Source organism: Sitophilus oryzae, unplaced genomic scaffold, assembly GCF_002938485.1.
Source record: "Sitophilus oryzae breed Bouriz unplaced genomic scaffold, Soryzae_2.0 scaffold_125_pilon_pilon, whole genome shotgun sequence".
Taxonomy (NCBI): Eukaryota; Metazoa; Arthropoda; class Insecta; order Coleoptera; family Curculionidae; genus Sitophilus; species Sitophilus oryzae.
In genome coordinates this window covers 838194-862102 of record NW_022145904.1, presented here as the reverse complement: position 1 = coordinate 862102, position 23909 = coordinate 838194, and the positions used below count along the sequence as shown (strand labels likewise).

At 32.0% G+C, this 23909-nt stretch overlaps 2 protein-coding genes across 6 annotated transcripts in view; one reads left to right on the top strand and one right to left on the bottom strand.

The window, feature by feature from the left end:
- The window catches only part of LOC115874255 (mediator of RNA polymerase II transcription subunit 13), a 166286-nt gene extending 157906 nt beyond the window's left edge, over positions 1-8380 (top strand). For 3 of the 5 annotated variants that reach the window (XM_030889355.1, XM_030889354.1, XM_030889353.1), the window contains 4 exons: positions 462-778; positions 2375-2623; positions 3028-3272; positions 6198-6330. In XM_030889355.1, coding sequence (XP_030745215.1) covers positions 462-778; positions 2375-2623; positions 3028-3272; positions 6198-6330 — 944 coding nt within the window. Of the gene's footprint in view, positions 1-461; positions 779-2374; positions 2624-3027; positions 3273-6197 lie in introns of all 5 variants that reach the window. The other 2 variants (XM_030889356.1, XM_030889352.1) reach the window with 1 other exon arrangement.
- Positions 8381-15455: 7075 nt separating this feature from the next.
- On the bottom strand, positions 15456-22896 carry LOC115874254 (sesquipedalian-1-like). Its single transcript, XM_030889351.1, has 4 exons — positions 22543-22896; positions 22233-22421; positions 21695-21823; positions 15456-15700 (listed from the first exon to the last, which is right to left on the bottom strand). Exons 1-4 carry the CDS (start codon positions 22745-22747, stop codon positions 15522-15524), a joined length of 702 nt encoding a protein of 233 aa, XP_030745211.1. The 5' UTR covers positions 22748-22896; the 3' UTR covers positions 15456-15521.
- Between the last annotated feature and the right edge of the window lie 1013 nt (positions 22897-23909).

Sequence of the window (23909 nt, the reverse complement as noted above, 5' to 3'; positions counted from 1 at the left end):
ATGACCATTCTAATCATTGTCGCATTGGCATAACTATCGACGACAATGTGCAGTGGTGTTAGCTCTAGGATGACCTCCATTGCTGCTGTTGGGCCTGTTTTCATAGCACCTGCAATGCAGATGCATGCCAGTCTCTGTACTTTGCCCACGGTATTCAAGACTACAAATAACTCGTGTTTAATTTTTAATCTCAACAACTTCAGTGATAAACCTAGTATATCTTCGATCGAATTATCCTTTCTATGCATATCCAATGTAAGTTAAGGGTATTGGTTTATGTCACTCCATTACCTCCAGATCATTGGAAAAGAAAAAAGTTAGTTCTTAATTTTGGTAATTGGCCTTAGTTTATGCCAATTACAGACATGAAAACTACCTACATTCATTTTTGATAGCGCTTTATTTTTATTAATTAAATGAATAAATAGCTTTATAATTAAATATTTTAATGTATTTTCTAGGTCATGGCGAACTAAAAGGCTGGAGCTGGCTTCTCAGCAAAAAGAACTTACTGAAGGCTTCCAGGCATTTGAAGGAGATTTGTAACCAATGTTCGATGCTGTATCCGAGCGCAGTGCCTTGTATTCTATCCGCTTGTCTTGTCAGTTTGGAACCTGATTCCTGTTTGAGGTTGATGCCGGACCAATTCACTCCCGACGAAAGATTCAGTCAGGCCAGCGTCAATTCGCAACTGTCAACGCCTCAGGACGTTTCTTGTACGCATATTATGGTTTTCCCTACTAGTGCCACAACCCAGTCGTCACAAACAGCGTTTCAGGTATGTATTAATGCATAAATCTGCGGTCTAGATCTTTTAAGTGGAAGATAATGACGGATATATATGAAGACATAATGAAAAAAGTCAAACCTGTTAAAAAGGGACAAAAATGCTGGATTTTATTATAATTTTAAAACCCACCGAGAAGAGGTGAATAATATTGCCAACCGGCACAGCGTTGCCCACTTTTACATATTTTCTTTTAACATAAAGAAGGGTGGGTAAATTTAAACCAAAGGAGCATATTTTCTATTTTATTTTCAATAACCAGGGGCCGTCCTCTGCCGGAAACACTGCGACCTGTGAGGCCTATTGTATTTGTTCCCTTTCTATATCTGCACCCATTCTCCTATCCCTGTGCCCTGCACTAACTTATGCAGGTCCTTGATAGGATGGGAGTATAGTTCCTCCGGTTCTAGCCTAGCTTTCTCAAATAAAACGTGTCGCTTGCGATCTGGAGCCACGCAGTGACATATTATGTGCTCCCCTGTTTCAGGATCTTTATCGCAGAGTCTGCAGCAAAGACTTCCTTCATACTCATTAAGCTTGCTCAGGTAACACTTGATAGCCATGTGCCCTGTCAAGAGGCCCGTTGTAATCAGCACTTTATTCCTGCTAAATATTAGCAGTTCTTTTGCGGTTAGCGGCTAGGTCCTTGGATAACGGCCTTGCTGTGCCTGTGCCCTTGTCTGTTTCGCCAGTGGACATTCTGCTTTTCCCTGATCCAGAGTTTTAGTGTACTACGGGCCATACATTTGGGTATTCCCAGTACTGGCACTGGACCAAGATAGGATGCCGATGATCCTTGCCTAGCTAGCTCATCGGCTTTTTCGTTACCTTGGATGCCGCTGTGGTCCGGCACTTAGAATAATTTATTTCTGTTCCTTCGTGCCAGAGCTCCCAGTCCACCTAGGCATTCCCAGACGAGTCTCGACGATAACTTTGGCATTATAAACGCCCCAAGTGCTGCCTAACTGTCTGAGCATATATTGATGAGCTTACATAAATAAGCTCTTCTATTGTTTTCTCTCGCACATTGTAGAATGGCGAAGATTTCTGCTTGGAATACGGTTGAGTAATTACCCAAGGAAAAGGAAAATATTTTCTATTACCAATTTTTGCATTTATTGAAAATAACCGAGTTATTTAACTTAGAAATTTTATGAAAATTATTGAGAGAGATATTTATTAATTGTTAAAGTATACACGGTCGGCAACGCTTAGCTTTTGGTACCGATTTTCGTGTGTACGAAGAGTTAATCAAGATGTTCCAAGCAAAGTGACAAGAGCAAGTATTTTCTTAAGCGCATGAAATGATATGTAATAAACACTTCGCATTTTTCTCACTTCAACTTATAAGATCGCCATAGCAAATTACTCGTAGAAGTATAAATACTGACTGGATATAAATATGTTTGAGGGGGGAGGGAATTGTCTCAAATAATTTCTTGATGTACATACTTAAGGGCTAACTTTCTCATAAAGAACTAAAAACTATAAAGTTTTTAGTTTCTGGAAGAAGGACTTATACTTATTGAATTGTTGGGGGTGGCCTTATAAAAACTGTGTACTAATTGTTAATGTTTTTCTTTCCAGGAACAACATATCGGTGCCGAATTAGGCGACGACGAATTATTCAAAGCGTTCGACGACGATTTGTCTGAAGGAATAGATAAAGAATTTACCGAAATATTCAACTGGGACCAGTTGGCCCAGTCTCCGACTGGTAGCCCACGAAGAGAGGATGCGGGGGCAGGCAGTCCTGGAGGCGGTGGAGTTGGGAGTATGGAGGGAGCTCCTGGTATACCGGGTGGTCTATCTAAAGGACAAGAATCGAGTGAAGAAGTAAGTTATTTTTTTTTATACAGTACCGATACCTCTAGGTAGTGGCGGCTCATGACCAGTTAAAGACATAGTGCTTCAGAGCGTAGGTCTCAATAATACTTTTTTATTCTCAAGTTTCTTAGTCTCAATAATTATACTTTCATACAATACTGATAATAAAAATCTCAAGAAAAGAATTATATTTTGTGTGACTTTTTGCTACTTTTATTAGTATTCAAAAGTAAGCCATGACGACTCTCTATAAATATGTCTATAAACCTTGAATAAACATGGTTTATTATTATTTATGTTTTAAATTTAGATTCTAAATTGTTCTTTTGTAGGAACACTTACATTTCTTTTATGATAATGTAAATAGTATTCATAATAAAAATATAAAACTAAACCACATATTTTTCTTTCAGGTTGGCATAGTTCTCCAGCAACCTCTGGCTCTCGGTTACTTGGTATCCACCGCGCCTACCGGACGTATGCCGCGGTGGTTTTGGGCGTCTTGTCCCCATCTGGAAGGCGTTTGTCCAGCCTTTCTCAAAAATGCTCTGCATTTACACAGTCCCAACATTCAACAGAGTAGCGACGATTTGTTTCAACAATCCGCTCAAGTTACTAGTCATCCATTAGATTCTCAGTACACTACAGATGTTTTAAGGTAAGTTATCTTTGGTTTATATAGATACCAGATATCACAGGGTTTGTTTATACATGTCTGGTCTTCCTAACTCCGTTGTCTGGGTTTTAACATGTAAGATAATTGTGGAGTTTTATCCTAATTCAAAAATTAAACTTATAACCCACTAAACTGTTAAGATTTGTGTACTATTGAAGCGTACCTTGGAATTAAACAAAACAAGTCACAGTCGATTAATGCAAAATATAGAACAAACTGGGGACTTAGATTAGGTTGTGCCTCTGCTGCTCCTGAAAATGGCTTACATCACTAGCTCGCTACACTGATCGGCTGATGAGCAAAATGTTTCGAAATTTTCTTTACAAACTTCTTAAAAAGAGGCAAAAAGTGAAATTTCAAACCTTCATATATATATGAAGATAATTCAGTTTCATTCTCATATCGTTCATCTTTAACAATAGAGCAAAAAATCGCTACCTGTGATTTTGTCACCGTGAAATAAAAATAACGGATCACGGTCGTTACCAAGATAAGAATAAAACGATTGATTGGCTAAAGCGTGACTGTGATTGATACGGCAAACCTGCGATGTGGCTTGACCTGGTACATATTAAAAGAGCACTAAGAAGGAATTTTTAACCCCTAAGGGGGTGAAATTAGGGATGAATCTGTTCTCGGAGTATGATAATTTTCTCGGAGACTCCTTCGTTGACGTCATTGAGTACCAAATGACGATTTTTGGAAATTTGCTCTAAAGGGGTGAAATTTGTATACAAAAAAAATTAGAATATGTCCTAGGAGTACAAAGTTTTGCACAGAGGTGCCATAAGTAGCGTAGTTAAACAGTTAGAAGCGATTTTCGGTAATTCGTCTCCTAAGGGGGTAAAATTTTGTATATATTTTTTTTAAATTAGTTCTAAGAGTGTGAGAGTTTGTACAGAGGTTCCTTAAGTGACGAAAGTGAGTACTCAGAAGCGAATTTTGGACGTTCATCCCCAATAAATAAGTGATGAATATTTGTAGAAAAAATTGTTAAAATCGATTTTAGAAGTATGAAATTCTGCACAGACGTTCTTTATATAACTTAATTTAGCACTAAGAAGCAATTTTTGGAAATTCGCCTTCTAAGGGGGTGAAATGACGGGTGAATATTCTGACAAAAATTTGTCCAAGGTGTATGACAATTTGCACACAGGTTCTTTATGTAGTGTAATTGAATAGTTAGAGCGATTTTCGGAATTTATTTTTAAGGGGGTAAAACTAGGGGTGGTGAAAATTTGTATAATTTTTATGTAAAATCCGTTCTAGGACTAGGAGTATGAAATTTTGCACAGAGGCCCCTTAAGTGATGAAAGAAGCGAATTTTGGTCATTCATCCCCTAAGAAATAAGGGATGAAAATTTGTACAAAAATTTGTTAAAATCGGTTTTAGAAGTATGAAATTCTGCGCAGTGTTCTACGCAGTTCCTTGTATAACGTAATTTAGCACCAAGAAGCAATTTTTGTAAATTCTCCCTCTAAGGGGGTGAAATGAGGGGTGAACATTCTAAAAAAATTTCTCCTAGGAGTATAAAAATTTGCACAGAGGTTCCTTATGTAGTGTAATTGAGTAATTAGAATGATTTTCGGAATTCATTGCTTAAGGGGGCAAAACTAGGTAAAACTTCATCAACTACTATTAAATTTTATCTTACCTGTTAGAATACAAACAACCGGCAGGTATATAAAAAATATAGATATATACAGGGTGTCCCACTTAAGATGGATACAAGCCAATATCTTGATTGTTTGTTGAGCGATCTTTTGCATTTTTGGCAGGAGGCTGTATGGCTATAAGACGTACATTTTGTCCAGGGTAAGAAATGCGATACCTCATAGACGTACGTTTTAATGGGGTTTGATATTTTTCGAGAGTAAACTACCCTTAGGACAGTATTTATTTCAAATCTGATAAATTATATTGAATGCTCCTTACCTAAGATACTTCAAAAGTTCTAATTTTGATAAATATTGATACAGGGTGTGTTATTAAAATAAGACGTTTTTATTTTTATTATTTTTTAAGTACTTACGACGCCACTGGATAAACAACTGGTTTATTATCAATAACCAATTATAACCAATTATCAATTAATAATCGATTTAAGTTTTCAGATAGCTTCCATAATAATTAAGATACGATACAAAAAAACTAAATACTTTCAATTTATTTTGTTTACTTTAAAAAATTGTTTTTTTAACTTTGCTAATACAAATGAATAAAATGAGTTACAAAATAATTTAAAAACCGAGTTTTTAATGGAATCTGAAATATGATTTTTATTCGTTTTATTGAGGAATATTTTAAAAAATCCAAATAGTTATTTAAAACAATCACTATTAACTTTGAAAAATATGCCCTAAACAAAAATTTATAAAACTATAACGAAGTGAAAGTCAACATCTTCAACCAAACTTAAATCAATTATTAAGTAATTGATAATTGGATATAATTGTGTGTGTGGTTATTGATAATAAACCAGTTGTTTATCCAGTGGCGTCGTAAGTACTTAAAAAATTATAATAAAAATAAAAATGTCTTATTTTAATGACACACCCTGTATCAATATTTATAAAAATTAGAACTTAAGTATCTTAGGTAAGGAGGATTCAATATAATTTATTAGATTTGAAATAAATACTGTCCTAAGGGTTAACTCTTCACTCGAAAAATATTAAATTCCATTAAAACGTACGTCTATGAAGTATCGCATTTCTTACTCTGGGCAAAATGTACGTCTTATAGCCATGCAGCCTCCTGCCAAAAATGAAAAAGATCGCTCAACAAAAAATCAAGATATTGGCTTGTATCCATCTTAAGTGGGACACCCTGTATATACTTCTATGTTTTTTTCACTACTTATTTTATAAAGTCGGCAGTAGATAACGTATTTTATTATATTTCAGGTATGTTTTGGAAGGCTATAACGCCCTTTCCTGGTTGGCTCTAGACTCTAACACCAAGGACCGTTTGTCATGTCTGCCAGTTCATATGCAAGTTTTAGTTCAACTTTATCACACAGCTGCAGCGCTCTTGTAAAACCCTGTGCCTATAGGCAGTGTTTAGGCATTTAGTGTAACCTGATTTCATTTTATCGTTTCTATTTCTTTTAATCTTTTACACTCGCCTAATTTTTTGTTGATGTCTTAATATTTGAAGTTTCGTTATGTACATTACATATTATTTTATTGTACATATTAAACATTGTTTTGAGTATATATTCTACGGTACTTAAAGAGAAGGTGGTCAAAATTTGCAGCAATTTTAAATCCATTGTCAGAACGTTAAGCGAACAAAATTTCGCATGGAACTTATTCCTATGGTTGTAATTATTTTAGCCAATGTGTAGATTGTAAGTATAGTGACAAATTATTATAATACTCAAAGTGTTGTTAATACTGATATTATTTTAATTGAACAATGTACATACAGAGAATAATTTAACTGTAATTTGTCCCTATTGTTTTTTATTGTACAAAGAAAAATTGTGATATTATAATAAATTTTAGTCTGTATAAAAACTATTTTTAAACTGAAATCGCCGAATATATAAACTATAATATTATATATTTTTAACTGCCAATAATCACAGTGTTTTACAAGAGTAATAAATAGGTTAGTTAAATCTCAATGTAATTGTAATATGTGTTTCTGTAAGTTTCAATATCAATGACATTTTACATGTGTTTCATTATGGTGCTTGAAAAGAAATTTTGTTAATAACTTACTTGAATCTTCCTTTGTCAGCTTCCTTTCGCATCTCAGGGATCTTCTTCCTTGTTTCTTATTGTATTTTAGTACAATAAGAAATAAATCAAATTTGGAGAAACTATTTTATTTGTCAGGTTAAAGAGATGTTTCAGAGGTGTACCTCAAAAAAAAAGTCTAGAAAATACAGTTAAATTTTCGTTTGTAATATGTTTAAATTTTTGCATCAGTGTTACAGAATTGCTTAACTCTACAAAAGCGATATAAGCGATTTGTTTTATAAGCGAGTTTGTCATATTTTTAGGCTGTTATATTAGTAACACCGATATCGAAATGATTGAAAGTATTCTTTAAGAAGGAACATAGATTCCATTTCTTCCTCTTTTTATTTATTGACGTTTTAATTTGGGATATTTTCCATCCAAACATAAAAATTCTGTTGTTCCATGGCAAGAGTGTAAAATATATTGACACACACTGCTCATTCACACTGCTTCAAAGCCGGATGAGATCGTATATCTCGTGAGTAAGAGTCGGTTTTAGACGTTCGCCAAGTCGGTAGGCCCCGTCCAGATTAACCTTAGCAGCTAAAAGGAAACGTTAACTTAAAATACCTACTTTAGAACATAATTTGTAATCGCGTTTAAAATTTTACTTGAAATTGAATTTTTTGATTGTTTATGTAGTAAATTTTGTAAAAATATAACGTCACACAGTGGCCCACAACACAAACACAGACCGCAATGACTCGAAGGCCAAAAAAGAGAGGGAATAATGGAATAACGCGTGATTTTATTTCGTTGGTGTCGATCGCTGTCCTGCGCAGTGATGCCGAATTTGATAATTTTTGTCTTAATTTATAGTAAAAACTATTTTTATTTTATTATTTTGCCAAATTTTGCCTGCCCTGCTTTGATTAGCACTGCACGCCAGTGACGTCACAATAAAATAACAGTTATATAAAAAATAATTTTTCTCAGTGCATTTAAAAATTTCTTTCAATAAAATTCCAGACATTGTTTTGGCGTTCAAGAGAATTTAACTATCAAAATTGCTTGTGTACAGTTAAGATATTCTGTGCCTATGTCTCCTTATGCAATTTTATTGTAGTTGTGTCTCTGATTGTTATTTAGTAATTAATAAATAAATTGACAATATTATTTTGTATATCGAAGTAGAAGGCCTTATTGAAAACTAGTAAAGGCGAAAATTATAAAGTATAGTAATGTATAAATGGCTGATTTGATATTTCATAGTTCTGAATTTCCACACCTGAAAAAAAAATTATATACATTATATATACATACATAGATATATTAATTCCAAGATTTTCCATAATTGATTAAGTTTTTAAAGCACATTTGAAACACATGTAAAAAAACGACAAAAAATAGACTGAATTAGGCAAAAGTATATATCTATCAAAATGAAAATTGCAAAGTGCAAGATCAAAGCCCTATACCTACAATATAATATATTATTAAAGCTTACCACATATCTCCTTTTTGACGTTTTTTAATTTTACTAAACTATAAGACAAATAATTGAAAAGGAATACAATTTTAGCCAGCAATATAATCAAATATTGTGGTATTCTAAGGTATTGCCAAAGAGGGTGGTGGAATAGGTAAACACCAATATTTCTAGAACAATTTGTATATAATACAGCTAGCTTATATTTAAATCAAAATTGTTTCACTTTTAAGTCAATTTAAAACATTTGTATATTTGTTTCTAGTCGACATTAGAGAACATACAAAATATTTGATTATCAGAGGTATAACTTTTAATTTTATTTCAGCTTTAAAGAGAGTATAGTGTTTTATTGATTTTTTTTTTGCACTAATAATTTTATTCAGTTGTGTAGCTACTAAATTTGATAACTAAGACGTGTGTGTAATCTTCTGTTAAGAAAAAAATAAGAAGAAATAAGAAGATGCGCAACCTTATGGACGATTTCGTGGCACAAAACCTGTCCGAGAATTTCTAGATTTAGTTTAGCTCTGCGCCGCTGCGCGCTGATAGTCGTTTACAGCGCAGCGGATAAAGAATACTGTACCATAGATCTGCTTTCAGTCGACTGAGTGAGTGGTTGCCGGAGACAGTGTTGCCAGATCTACTGATTAATCTGTAGATTTACGGATTTTGGGAACAGTACGTTAATAATACGGATTTTCTATCATTAAAAAAATTTAATATAATATTATATGGTTAATAAAGAACGGCGTCAGAGTTGCCTTGGAAATGAAGATCGCTGTTATTTCATAATATGTAAAATATTATGGTAAATGTCAATAATCGTCATTTTCAAGTCAACTAAATGACTTTTTTCGACCATACGACATATTAAATATCTATAAAAGAATTTTTATTTTTGTCGCTTATTCCATGTTTAACGCGAATAAATTTTCAATACATAAACGCGGATTTTTTATCCAAAGATATTTTCGTTAAACGTATTACAGCTACTACACATTTTAATATGGCAACACTGTCGCTTTCAGATCCACGTCGTCTTCGATATGCCTACATATGAAATTCTGAACATATTTAAGTATAACCTCATAATACCTAAATTTAAACAATTTCGAAGTAAAGTTTATCTAAAGAGCCGAGGAAGATTTTCGACAGACAACCAAAAAAATGACAGAAAATTCAATTTACGCCTGTACTAAAATGACAGACACAACTGTCACTGTCTTGTATCCTTTCGTTGGACAGAGTATATTTTCAAACTTACGTCAAAAATTATATTTTCATTGCCGAAAGATAATTAAATCCCAATATACTATTCATATTCAGAAAACAATTATAATAGAAATAATTTGAAAATTTGTAAATTCTTAACTTACAAAATTAGATTAAATCGTTTTGAATATTGTGATTATTAAAAGTTTTTATATTTTTTATATTTATTTCATATTAACTCAATTATTATACAGAGTGAGTCTTAAATAAGTACAAATATTTTCAGGGCTGGTAGATTTCGATAAAAGAAACATATTTTCTCTTTACCGTTTTTCAAATAAATACAAAATAACCGAGTTATTTTATCTACTTTGAAAATTACAAAAAAATGATTTGCTAAAATTTTGAGAATCACTCGATCTTTTCTGCATTTTCTTCCTTGTAAATTTAATCTACTACTTATATTGCCATATTATCCAGAAATTATGTTTTTTAACTAAAAACTAAAAACAGTTTTTGAAAATATGGATTTTTTTAAAGAAATTCCAAATTTTCAAAATTGTGTTTTTCGCGAAAAAAAAAACAATCGTGTGTTTGGGATCAGAATATACTATATATAATATAAATATAATTATTTGCACTTATTTAAGAATCACCCTGTATATGTACCTAATAGAATATGAAGTTATGTTGTATACTGGTTTATTTATAATTAAAAAAAATATTTTAAATTGTAATTTTGAAATGAATATACAAATGTTTTAAATACTATACGTCGCTAGAACTATTTTAGAGAATGAAATATGTACTTTAAATATATATTAAAATAAGAAACACATCTATATATACATTAAAAAAGATTTTTTCTCTTTTTTGACGACGTAAATTTAAAGTAAAAACAAAAATTTTACTGGGGCCAAAATTATAATATATTTTATTAACGCCTCAGGTGTGTTGCAGCTAAAACTGTTGTGAATTGTTGCGCATCCTGTTACTATTTTTAAATATTGTTCTATACAGTACGCACTGATTAAATATATTTTAGCTAAAAACTGTCATAAACTATGGAGAAATCTAATTTTTAAATTGGAGATTAATAATAATTATTTATTGGGAAATGTATGATTTGGACTGGTATTTATTGGTGCTTACTGTATGGAATAAAATAATTAGCATTTACAATAAGAGATCGTTGTTATACTGTAAAATCTAGTGAAGATTGAAGATCTCTTTTTAACATTTGTTGCCAATGTTATTTTGCACATTTAATTTGGGACATGTCCCAAGATGACACTTTGTTTTTGTTTGTTTTTAAAAATCATTCTGATTTTGTTTTGATCTTGTCTTGACGATCCAATCTGATGTACATTTATTTATGACAGTATTTAAAAAATCGCAAATTATAAAAAATTAGGTGATAAAACCTTCAAAGCTGTACTATATTTTTTATTGTATATTTTTCTTTTATAAATCACTTCTGTTTATATAATTTATGTTACGTTTATTTAAAAGTTATTTTGTCAATATAGTGGACCGGTTTTAGGACTGTTGTCTGTAAGTTCCGCGACATTTTAGTACCATAATTTTGTAAATAATAGTTACTGTTGTAATATGTCAATTTTAGGGAATTGGGGAAATTAATAGTTAAAAGAAATTGTAAATATTTTATTGACATTAGTTGAATTAGTAAAATACACATGTTAATAACTTTATAAATAATTATATACATATTAATTAGGTATTATTAATAAACCGCTCTATGAGTATAAAATTATTATAGTTACATTTTATTGCATTCTGGTCCTTTTCCGTTCCTTCCAAAAATAGTGTTTATACATTTGAGAATTTAAGAAGGTTGATTTAGTCTAAAGTTGATCCCAGAGGAGGTTCACAATTAATTAAAAAAATATATATTTCAGCATCATGTTATAAGTTAATCAAATTTATACTTTCACGACTATTAAATAAAATGTGTTGATTTAGGGTGCCATCCCTAAAAACTACCAATAGATGATCTTCTCACATAACTTTTCACTTGACTTAATTCCATTTGACAATTCAATCACCAACTTGACTTAATTCAGATTAATTAAGAAATAATAAGATCCCCTTTGAAGATCCCCCTGAAAAATTAAGATATTTACTTAAATGGCACCATAGAAGATGTGCTAGCGTGTTTTTCATTTTTTGGCTGTTGTCCATTGATTTAACTGATAGTTTTCTGACCGTTTACTCTTAGATGATTCTTTAATGTTGAATTTAACCACATCATCAGAAATTGTTAAAATTTGTTAGAGTACCATAAATTATTAATAAATATTCTTGGATATAAATACCGGATGCAATACCTGGGGCATTTACCCAAATTTTATTATTAGGCAGTCGCCGCGCCGGAGGAACGATAGTTATCCATAAACCATAGCTGCTATTTTGCGAAACCAGATCTGATTATCAATAGACACGAAGTAGCACGAAAGTTGTGGTGGGAAAAACCGATATTTTTAAATAACAGTTGAAATTGTTACTGTTATATTAAGAGCTTAAAATAACAGGATTCTGTTACTTTTTGACTTTAATGTTAAACATCTAAAAGAGCATAGTACACATTATTTTTTTTATTATTTATCTAAATTGTAGTAAAATCATAAAAATCTTCATATTTTTGAAGTGAAACTTCTTTACGCGAGTTGGGAGTAAAAATTGAAGGCCGTGACACACGAGCTAGAATCAGGAAAAGTAGTAACGATCGGAGTAGTGATGGGTTGTTATTTAAATATCTGTTATTTTATAACAATTATTTAGAAATAACATAACGCAACCGTTAATTACTTAAAAAATAATAGATATAAAATAACGACACACAGGAGATCGATCTTCGTGGAACCACCAAAATTCGATGCTGCTCGAAGCAATTCCAAAAAAACAACTAGTATGGATGGAAAATATGTTATTTCGACAACCATCTATACAGGCGGCGAGATACAGCGGACAACGGAGTGGGGTATGCGCTACAGCGCGGCGCGGCGAACGTATTTGCATCGGTCGATGCCGTCGCTGGTCGTATTGGGCTTGCAACAGCTTAAAAATAATAGGATATAAAAGAAGCAGCTTTTTTGAAACAGTTGCGGGCATAACGCCTGGCGGTCGAGATAACAGGAGTGGGAAAGGAACGCTGCTGCATCGGTTGATTGTCGATGGAGGCTCGCAACGGGTTGGCGAAGCAGTCATTTTAGATACGTTATTTTTTAACCTGTTACGAGCATAACAGAGCGGCGGTCGACATAATGGGAGTGGGTCGATTGTCGATGGAGGTTCGAAACAGGTTGGAGAATAACACATCAGTTGTTTTAGATACATTGTTTTTCAACCTGTTACGAGCATAACGGGCGGAGGTCGAGATATTATGGCGCTGTATGTTTCAGTACGTTATTAAGTTTCAATATTTAGGTATTTATTTATTCTGAAGATTTTTCAGAATAATATTTTAAGATTTTTTAAAAATGTATACAGGGTGTTTTGAAAAATCTGGTCATTGATTAATCACGATCTTGCTTAAAGCCCTTGACGTAAAAAACTGATTTTTGGAAAACGGATTGACTTTAGGGTGTAGAGGTTCGATAAGAAGGGATTTTTCGAAACTCGAATTCTAAAGGGGTGAAACCACACTCAAATATTAGAATATTTTTTATTTAAAAACCGGTGAGTTTTTCGGAAAAACTCTTAAACACGTATATTTTATTTTGTTGTTTTACATATTTTAAGATTTTTAAAAATATATACAAGGTGTTTCATAAAATATGACCATTGAGTAATCACGATTCTGCTTAAACTGCTTGACGTTTAAAGCTGATTTTTGGCAAACGGATTGACTGTGGGGTGTAGAGGTTCGATAAGGAGGGGTTTCTCGAATCTCAAATTCCAAGAGGGTGAAAATGCCCCTCAAATATTACAATATTTGTTATTTAAAAAACGGTTAGTCTTTCGGGAAAACTCTTAAACACGTATATTTTATTTTGTTGTTTTACATATTTTAAGATTTTTAAAAATATATACAAGGTGTTTCATAAAATATGACGATTGAGTAATCACAATTCTGCTTAAACTGCTTGACGTTTAAAGCTGATTTTTGGCAAACGGATTGACTGTGGGGTGTAGAGGTTCGATAAGGAGGGGTTTCTCGAATCTCAAATTCCAAGAGGGTGAAAATGCCCCTCAAATATTACAATATTTGTTATTTAAAAAACGGTTAGTCTTTCGGGAAAACGCTTGGACACGCATAATTTATTTTGTTTTTTTACATATTTTGAAATTTTTAAAAAAATCATACTGGGTGTTCCAAAAAGTTGAGTAATTGATTAACCACGATTCTGCTTAAACTGCTCGACGCTAAAAGCTTATTCTTGGCAAATGTGAGAAAATTTTATACAGTTTGTATGTTAATGGAAATTCTTGCTTTGCTTTATCATCACCATTACAAATTATTAATTCGACGCGAACGAAGTCGCGGGTACACGCTAGTTTAAGTGTAAAATTAATTCGAACTCTAGTGTGTAGTTGGTTTACTTATGAATAATATACTACACATTTCCTTATATTGCTATTTTTGACCGCAAATGGTAAAATCATAACCAAGAGCTTCTCGCCCGTCGAGTGAGATGCACCCTGTACACTGCTACGCAATTCAGGGTCTACGCGGATCGAGGGGCAGGGCGTAGGTAGATCGGAATATATAGGTATAGACGAGTGGCGGAATTTTGGCTATTTTTATATCGCAATTTGTAAGCAGCGCTTATTTGTAAGCAACCACCGTTTTTAGAGGTATTTTAGATAACAATCGATATTTAGAAATGTTTTGACACCCTGGAAATACTACCACCAAGCACGTCATTGTTGCAACTTGCAACTGCGTTAATACGCCTGGCGGTGACCGCCTCATACTCTTTCAGATATTTAGCAATTAAATAAAGAAACTTGTTATTTTAAGCTGTTTTTTATAAATAACTATAACAGTTTCAACTGTTATCTAAAAATAACAGTTTTGCCCATCACTAGATCGGAGGTTACGACGAAACGTCGTAATACGGGCCGCTCTGTGAGTTAGGGGTTGATATTGAAGAAAAATGTGGGTCGATTTCAGCATAATTGGGAACGGGCTACAAAATCATCAGGAAGTTTCTTAATTATGGGTCGATTGGGACCAAACTCGGCACGTGTATAGAGGTCTTCGAATGGAGTTCTCAGACGGACAGACAGATAAACGGAAGTAAGAAGTTTCACTTCAAATATGCTCAAATAGTGCACACACAATTTTTTTCTATAAAAATGATGACCGATTATTTAATAATTGCATCTTGTATATACGAAATTTTAAAATTAGAAGATTATGTTCATTTAAATCAAAAGCAAGCATTATCATACAAAGTATATTATGTTTTATGATGTAAATGTTATCATTTTAGTGAAATAAAAACATTACCTTTGATATATTTAAAAAAATACGTTTTGAATTGAAATATAAATATATTAATTTTGTAATATACATGATTCAAATACATATGGGGAAAATAAATCATCACAAAGCAAACTTACATTAGAAAAAAAAATGTAAAAATAGGCTAATATGGTAATATTGAAAAGTATATCTATCAAAATTATTTTAATATCAAAATGCTTCTTTAATAAATAAGTCAAAGTTATTAATATAATAAACCATTATAAGCATTTAATTGGATTTCTACAGTTATAAAATAAAATAGTATTAATTTTCATATTATTTTCTTAGTTCAATAATTTACATTCATATGCAACTTATGAACATTATCTATCCTATTTAATTAAAATGAGATCAAATTTGTAACAGCGTTATCCGATTTCTCCCTTTGTTCTCGTTTCCAAATATTAAAATCTTGCAAGATTGGTCTTCCATAAGAATTATGCAGTTCTCTAAATGTAATCTTTTGTGTTGGTGGTAAACTTGCTGGATCAGAATGTCTAATGGATTCATCATTTCTACCTAAAAAATATTTAATTATGTAGTTAAGTAGCATCATAATATACCGGGTGCGTCTCAAAAGTGGCCCAGCCCTATAACTTTTTAATTTTTTTTTTAGATAAAAAAACGAGATTTGGTATGTTACATAAGACATAAACTAGGATTGATTGACTTATTCAATTGTTTTCTGTCACTTCCTGTTTCACCGGAAATTACTACAACTTTTGATTTTTAAATAGCACCCTCGGTATTTTTTTACTTCATTCGATAGAAAATGACATTCTAAATAGAATGACATATCATATGTCAACTTTTGACATTTTTGCTTAAAACAAAATTGAATTTAAATTTCAATCTAGAGTGCCATGGCTGTTATAAAAACACTAATTTTTAATCAAGGAGTCTTGGAAACATAGATTTGATCATCTAATATTATTCGTGTCTTGTCCGGGCCGGTTAAAAGATGCCCAAATCGTATTTTTAATCATATCTCATTTTTTTCAAATGGAATGAGGGTGACTCCACAGAATTTGGTACCACACACTTGGTATATCGAGTCAAATTGTCGTTATGAATCGCATGTTACAATTTCAAATAAACCATATTCGAAAATGTTAAAAGTTGACATATGATATGTCATTACATCCAGAGTGTTATTTTCTATTGAATAAAGCACGAGGGTACCATTTAAAAATCAAAAGTTGTAGTCATTTCCGGTGATACAGGAAGTGACAGAAAACAACTGAATAAGTCAATCAATCCTAATTTATGTCATATATACCAAATCTCGATTTTTTATCTCAAAAAATAAAAAAGTTATAGGGGTGAGCCAGTTTTGAGACGCACCCGGTATACTTTATGATCGAAAAAAAAACGGCGTCCAGTTGGCTGGGAAATGACATGGTAAAAAAACGGCGTCAGAGATGGCTATGAAATGAAGATCGCTGTCGTTTTATATGTAAAATTATATGGGGAATGTCATCGATCGTCATTTCCGAGCCAAGTGGACGCCGTTTTTACTCGATCATACGGTACTAACAAAATAGCATCCAATGGATGTATTACTTCTTTAGGGTGTTTCAAAAAACATGTGCCATCCAATTTGAAGTAAGATAAAATAAATAAGATTTATTTGCCATATCAACATATACTACACGATTCATGAAGTTTGGAACTTTCGTCATCATTTTCGACGCCATATTGGTTTTCAAGTTCCACTAAGCACTCTTAACGTTCACGCTCAAGATCGCGATTTTTCCCGTTCCACTTGCTTGCGAGCGTTATGATCATAAACTCAAGTGGAATGGGTTATGGGGCGTTTTAAGCGGCAATCCTGTCAATGTATGTAAATAAATAGTAAATTATAGTCAAAATCACAGAAGAGAATTCAAAAAATCTGTCTCAAAAAAAGGAAATCAAAATGACTTTGGCGACAGTTGGATATTTGGTGCATCGGAATGGGTCTGAAACTTCTTCATCTAGTTCACACGAATATAGTGGAATGCAATTTTACAAAATCGCGATCGTAGAAAGCGAAAACTTAGGCCACGTATTATTGGCTATGAGAATCTATGAAAATTTTTATTTTAAGTCTATAAAATTGCGCCAAAATTCCTCAACGTCCACTTTGATCCTAATATTCAGATGGGTCGTTGTGAGCTCGGCTTGAGCGAAAATAATGACGTTTACGCCGCGACCACAACGTCCGCGATCGTCATGTGGAACGACCGAATGCATATTTTGAGCATTATGAGCGCTTAGTGGAACGCACTCCACGTATTTCCTGAGTTGATCCCAGAGATGTAAACATTTAAGGTGCTATCGCTATTAGTAGAGAGCTATTGTATTCGTGATAGTGTTACACCGTTAACGTTAAATTTGGCTTTTGCACTATCTACAATAATAATTAAAGACATGAGTTGAAAAAGGTGTTATGTCGCATTTTTTTAAAAATCAGTTTTATTCAGTATTTCAACATCCCTTTGACAGATCTATCCTCCAATAGACTCTAAATATCAAATAAAAATACCATAAGGAATATCCTAGGTGATAAAGGTATCATGTCCATAGATAAAAGAAAATAATCTTCTATTAAGATAGATATGAAACTTAATAGTAAAATTTTGGGTCAAAGCGCCCCTCCGTGTTCTTAGTAGAGACTACGTTTAACCCAGCGCCTTCGCCTTTTCTGCTGTAAATATTCTTTATGTTTATATTTGATTTCAAAGGATTTAGTTTTAAAGTTACACTGATATATTAGCATATCAGAGTAACTTTAATAAAACATAAGAATATATATATATATATATATATATATATATATATATATATATATATATATATATATATATATATATATATATATATATATATATATATATATATATTTTACAGTTTATTAAATATAAATTTTGACTACAAGGTAGAAAGTAAATCACAATATTTTATAAAACTCATAAGTATACCATTTTTACAGTTAATAAATAATAAAACTATTTCTGATTATGATATTTAAAATTTAGATAGATAGAATATTAAAAAACATACCGGTATTTGCAGACGCAGGCCCAAATTCAATAAAATCAAAATTTTTCCTGCGAAAATCGGGCTTTTTTCACAGAAAAGATATTTTTTGATTTATCAACAATCATTGTCAAGTTGACAATATACAGGGTGTTTTCTAATTAGTCTAAAATAATTATGGTGTGATTCCTCATGTGTTCTTAAAACAATTTTTATATAACCATTGAGTTTGATTTGGTTTGATTTGTCAGTCTTTACGGAGCTTATTTTATGTTATTTATTATTTATTCTACTACTGATAGTTGTATAAAGGTAGTAAATCTAGATGGAAATTGTGGCAGAACTTAAACTAACAGTGACACTATCGCCATTTATCGAAAAAGATTCTAAAATAGTTGGTTGTGTAGCGTGCGGTAGATCTCGGCAAAAATTGAGTGAAATAATGGAACAACTTTTCGGTAGTAAGTGACCATATAATATACATACGTGTAGTAAACCGATCATTTATGAAATTCACTTAAATTAACTAAATTATATATTTTTCTTGCATTTTAGCTTTTATTTATTACTTGTCAAAGATTAGATGTCAAAGAATTTAGATACGTTAATTTGACTTACCTGCTTCAGTAGCGTATCGGATGTTTGTGTTAATAAATACTTATTATAACTTATATATTTTTATTAGAATTATATATTTTTATAACAACTTTAATAACTACCAACATTTATTCCCAACGTAAAATAAAACAACAAATTATTGAGTCTACCCTACATCATAGTTTTACATTTTTTAAATAAAATTAGAACGACACTGATAAACCGGAATTTAAGTCGGCCATATTTGAGGCCCATCGCGGTGTACCTAAGATTTTTGATATGCTCCTTCCTTTTTTTTTAGAATTTAGAATGAGTGGGAGGGGGGTTAATCACTTCGACCTTACAGATCCATTGTGTCCCCCTTTCTTGAATCATAACTCATCATACAGTCCCAGGGCTTTGACAAAAGCCAGTATCTGGGACGGTTTTATAGAGGGTAGTTCTCCATCTCCAATATCAGTCGTACCAAAATTCATGGCACGAATGGTTGTCGTCTCGGCACTCAGTGATGAGGTGTACTGGTGTTTCACCATCTTCCCCACAGAATCTGCATTCGCCGTTTCTTCTTAGTTTCAATCTACTGAGGTGTTCATTGAGGAGACAGTGTCCTGTTAAAAACCCCGTGACAATCCGAAGATTGTTCTTACTCAGACCCAGGAAGATCTGTGATTTTTCTTGATCATAAGCCCTCAGAAACTTCTTCGAGTGTCCTAGACCATTGCAAGATTTCCATTCCAGGTTGCGGATGGAATCTTCCAAGTTCTTGAGTTCCGCCTTGAGTTGGTTACCACTTGGAAAGCAGAACGGTTCTGGTCCAGTTAGTGGAGTGTTCGCTCCTTTCCTAGCTAGATTATTTGCTTTTTCATTGCCTTCTATCCCTTGGTGAGCAGGCACCCAGTGCAGGAGGACTTTGTTTTCTTTGGCTAATTTATTCAGCTTCTCTATGCATTCTTTGACCAATTTCGAATTGATTGATACTGAGTTGATCGCCTTTAATGCTGCTTGACTATCAGATAAGATGGCTATTTCTTGTTTCCGATAGTTCCTATCTAAGATAAGTTGTACGCATCTCTCGATAGCGTAGATTTCTGCCTGTAGGATACTAGGGTAAGTGCCCATTGGTTCGGAGTAATTAGCTCTCGGCCCAAACACTCCGATCCCTGTTCCCGTATTGGTTTGCTCCTTCCTTAGTCTTCTTATTCAAAGCAGGCAACCAAATAAACTAGTAACCTCTAAAAATTATTTTTCCTACTACTAGCGACATACTGTGTTTTTAGTGAGTACTAAATTATTTTATCAAAATTTCGCCATATAAGCACGATATAAGTTTCCAGGCAATGGTCATGTCACATACACCATTAATCATTTTTAGACGTGTTTTGTAGGTCCGATTCTGCTGTGTTTTAGTGGCTACAGGGGGTTAAAGTCTAAACTTTTTTCAATTTATTATAATTTTCTTTAAGTGCTTTTAGCGATTCGAATGATATATTTAGGGTAAAATTTACTATAGTTGCAACATATCTAAACTATTAAGTTAAAACAGATTCACTAGGGACGTGCATATAGGATATTTTTCTAAGAAAAAAACTGTGCGCTACTGACTTTTAATGTTGATTAAAAGTTGTCTCTTGATATTTTATCGATTTCAATCTCCCTAATACGATAAATACAATTTTATTAATTTACCTTATATTAATCCTAAACTAATAGCAATCTTTAAAAAAAATAATGTTGTTAACAGGCCAAAGTGTTTAATAATAACTTATTCATTCCTCATCAATAAATATAAAAAAAATTCCTATAAACATTGGTGCAGAAATGCATAGTTTCAAAGTTACAGCTCTGGTTACAGAATATTAAAACGTTAAAAAAATGCCTTTTTCTACGACAAGCCTAGAAAATACAGTTTGACACACGGAAAACTCGATCTGAAATTGGCGTTTTGCAAACTGTCGTGTGATAAGGATTTAGCGCACGACATGTATCAATTTTAACATTTTTAACCTCCAATATTTAGCTGAAACGCCAAACGCAACGCAGCCGTCAGAGAAGTGTCATCATTACATCGCAAATTATTCCACAAAACTCGCAAAAACTGAGTGAGTCTGCTGCTAATTTGTAGTCGTAGAAAAAATAGCGTAAAAAACTCGTTCGAAAACTTCTTTGTACACTCGTTCGACTTGTGGCTCTTGCCTGCGGCTCGAGCCAACAAACAGTCGAACTCGTGTGCAAAACGTCGTTTTCGAAACTCTTTGTTTAATATACTATTTGTAATTATCTTAAATAAAATTAATTTTTTTCTTCAATTTGCTGTAGGTAGCACTGAACTTCAGCATTATAAATTTTAATAACATTTAATAATAAAATTGATTAAATAAATAATTTATTAATTTTAATTTTATTAATCGTGATTAAGTTTATCTCCTGAGAGGAGGGTGAAATAGAGAAAATATGATGATAGAACTTTTAATTGGCATTAAATGGCCTATTCAATTTTGCTATCAAAAAATGTCAATGGCGCATATGTTTTTTAGAATAATATTCCAGTGATAACTCATATACAGGTTCCTGGTGAATATGTCGAGACTTTTTTAGTACTATAAAATATGTAACACTTATAATAACTTTTGCAAAAAAAGCATTTGGAAGAAAATTATAATAAGTCGAAAAAAATATAGACTTCCCAAGAGATAGCAAATGTTTTTCGAAATACCCTGTATATTATGTAGTGTTATTTTACATTTTATTTTGACCAATTTTTACTAAGTGAATTGTTACTAGAGCTTGGTTGCAAAGCTTATTATTTTTGATAAAAAAATATATTTATATAACTATTACAGTTAAAAAAATGTTATATTGCTGCCTATATTGCATAAAAAACATAATTCTACTTACTAGTGTTTCTAACACTGGCAGGCCTAACATGTGTATTCATCTCAGGTTTATTAAAAGGATTGTGCCTAGTTCTTGGCGGTGCAACTGGTGAATTTTGAGCCTCTTTGACAGGTACAGGAATAGGAGTTTCTGGATAAACATAAAATTTACTGTTTCCCAAATCATAGCTATCTATTGGAGTTTCCATACAGAACCTCGTTGTATAACAAAAAAATTATCAATCTAATACTATTTAATGTCTAAATCTTTAAGAACAGATAAGATAACTTTATCTAATCTGATTTAAAATTTGTTAAAAACATTGTTTCTTCTTTTTTATACACCTAGCTACCTACCGTTATGCCAAAATGACACTTCTAACAAAGGTATCGAAGGTATGGCAATATACTAATGCCTATTAAGGACTGCTGAAGACTTTTGTGCAATGTTATTAAGTTTATGAAGTTTTAAGTTTATTAAAAATGGGAGAAATTAAACAATATCACTAATATTTCACAAGTACTCCTGTATGTCTGTTGTTAAACGAATTCTAAATTACCTTCTATATCATCTAATTGTCTCTGCAATTCTGCCACCATTAATTTCATATAATCATAACTAGAACATGCTAAAGCTTTCATCCATTGTTCCATGGATTCTTGAGATTCTGCACCCAAAATATAACTTCTATTGTTGGTACCATGGAAAAGAATTTTAAAACAGAATTGCTCTTCTTCTTCACCTAACTCTAAAATACCAGTACCAAACCAGCTTATTAATCAACAAAGTATCAAGTTCGGGCAATCTGTACTTGGTACATGCTAATGAATCAATTATATTGTTAAATACTATACAATAGTCGAACTCACCAATTGTACATCCTTCCAAAATTATTACACCGAGAGGTTCCTTTTCTCCCTTCTTTTCAAAATAGAAAAGCAAATTCCCTTTCAAGACAAAGTACCTCTTTTGAAAATTTTTATTAAGTTCTCCTCTTTTGTTTAAAAACCCTTCTTTATCAACAGGAGTTGCTGACACAGCAAATGCACAAAGATTTTTATCGTTAATTTTCATATTTTTAGTTTAGCAATGGTTTAATTTAAGGGATAAAGCATGTACCTATTATTAATATTCTATTTATAAAATTAATCACTTCAGTAAAAATGGGTTGGAAATCTAACCTCAATTTAACCTATTTTTAATCAAGGTCGTAAATGTCAAGTGAGAACCACAGAAAGGGTATTCCATTTATTAGTAGGTAAAATCAATGCCTTCTATTAAAAGATCAGCCTACGGGCGAGATTTATGACGTCACGCTAGTTAGATATAACGGATTAATAAATATGTTGTAGAATACATGGAAAACATAATTATTCCTCAGATTTTTGGTTTGTATTTTAAAAATGATATAGTTTAAATGAAATATACATAATATACAGTTAATAACTACAACATATATACCTATTTATAGTAATATAAATTTATAATACTTTGGCAAATAAACTATGAACCATACATATGCAGCAAATGTTTTACAATGTACAAATAATGTATAGGTACATAAGATAATGGGTAAAATGTAAATATATTTTAAATTTTGGGGTTTGAAAATCGATCTAATTTAACAAAAAACATTGAATATCTACTAATAGTGATGTATTATTATTTGCATTCACAAAATTTATATGTATATTTTGCAAGTATCAATGTTCGAAAAATTATATTTACAAATAATACAATATTATCTAAAAAGGCGTCAGCGATGGCTATGAAATGAAGATCGCTGGCATTTTATATGTTAAATTATTCTAAAATTTTTGATTTTCTTGGGATTTTTAGGTTCGGGAAAAACGCTGATTAAGTTTTCATTTGGGTTTTCATTATTTTTATTTGGTTTAAAAAAAACGTTTCGGCTAACTATAGCCTTCACAGTGTTGTGTCATATGAGAAAAATAGTGTCGAATATAATCCAAAAAATTACATATACAATATAATTCACACCTCATAATGTTTACTGCAATTAATAAACTAATATAAACTTATCAAAAGATGACCACATATTTTTTAAAATTATTATTCTTAACACTAAAATTATCTACATTGACTATGGGTACGCAGTAAACATTATGTGCGTGGTGTGCATATTTTATATGCAATTTTTGGATTATATTCGACACTATTTTTTTTCATATGACACAACACTGATGGAGGCTATAATGTTAGCCGAACCGTTTTT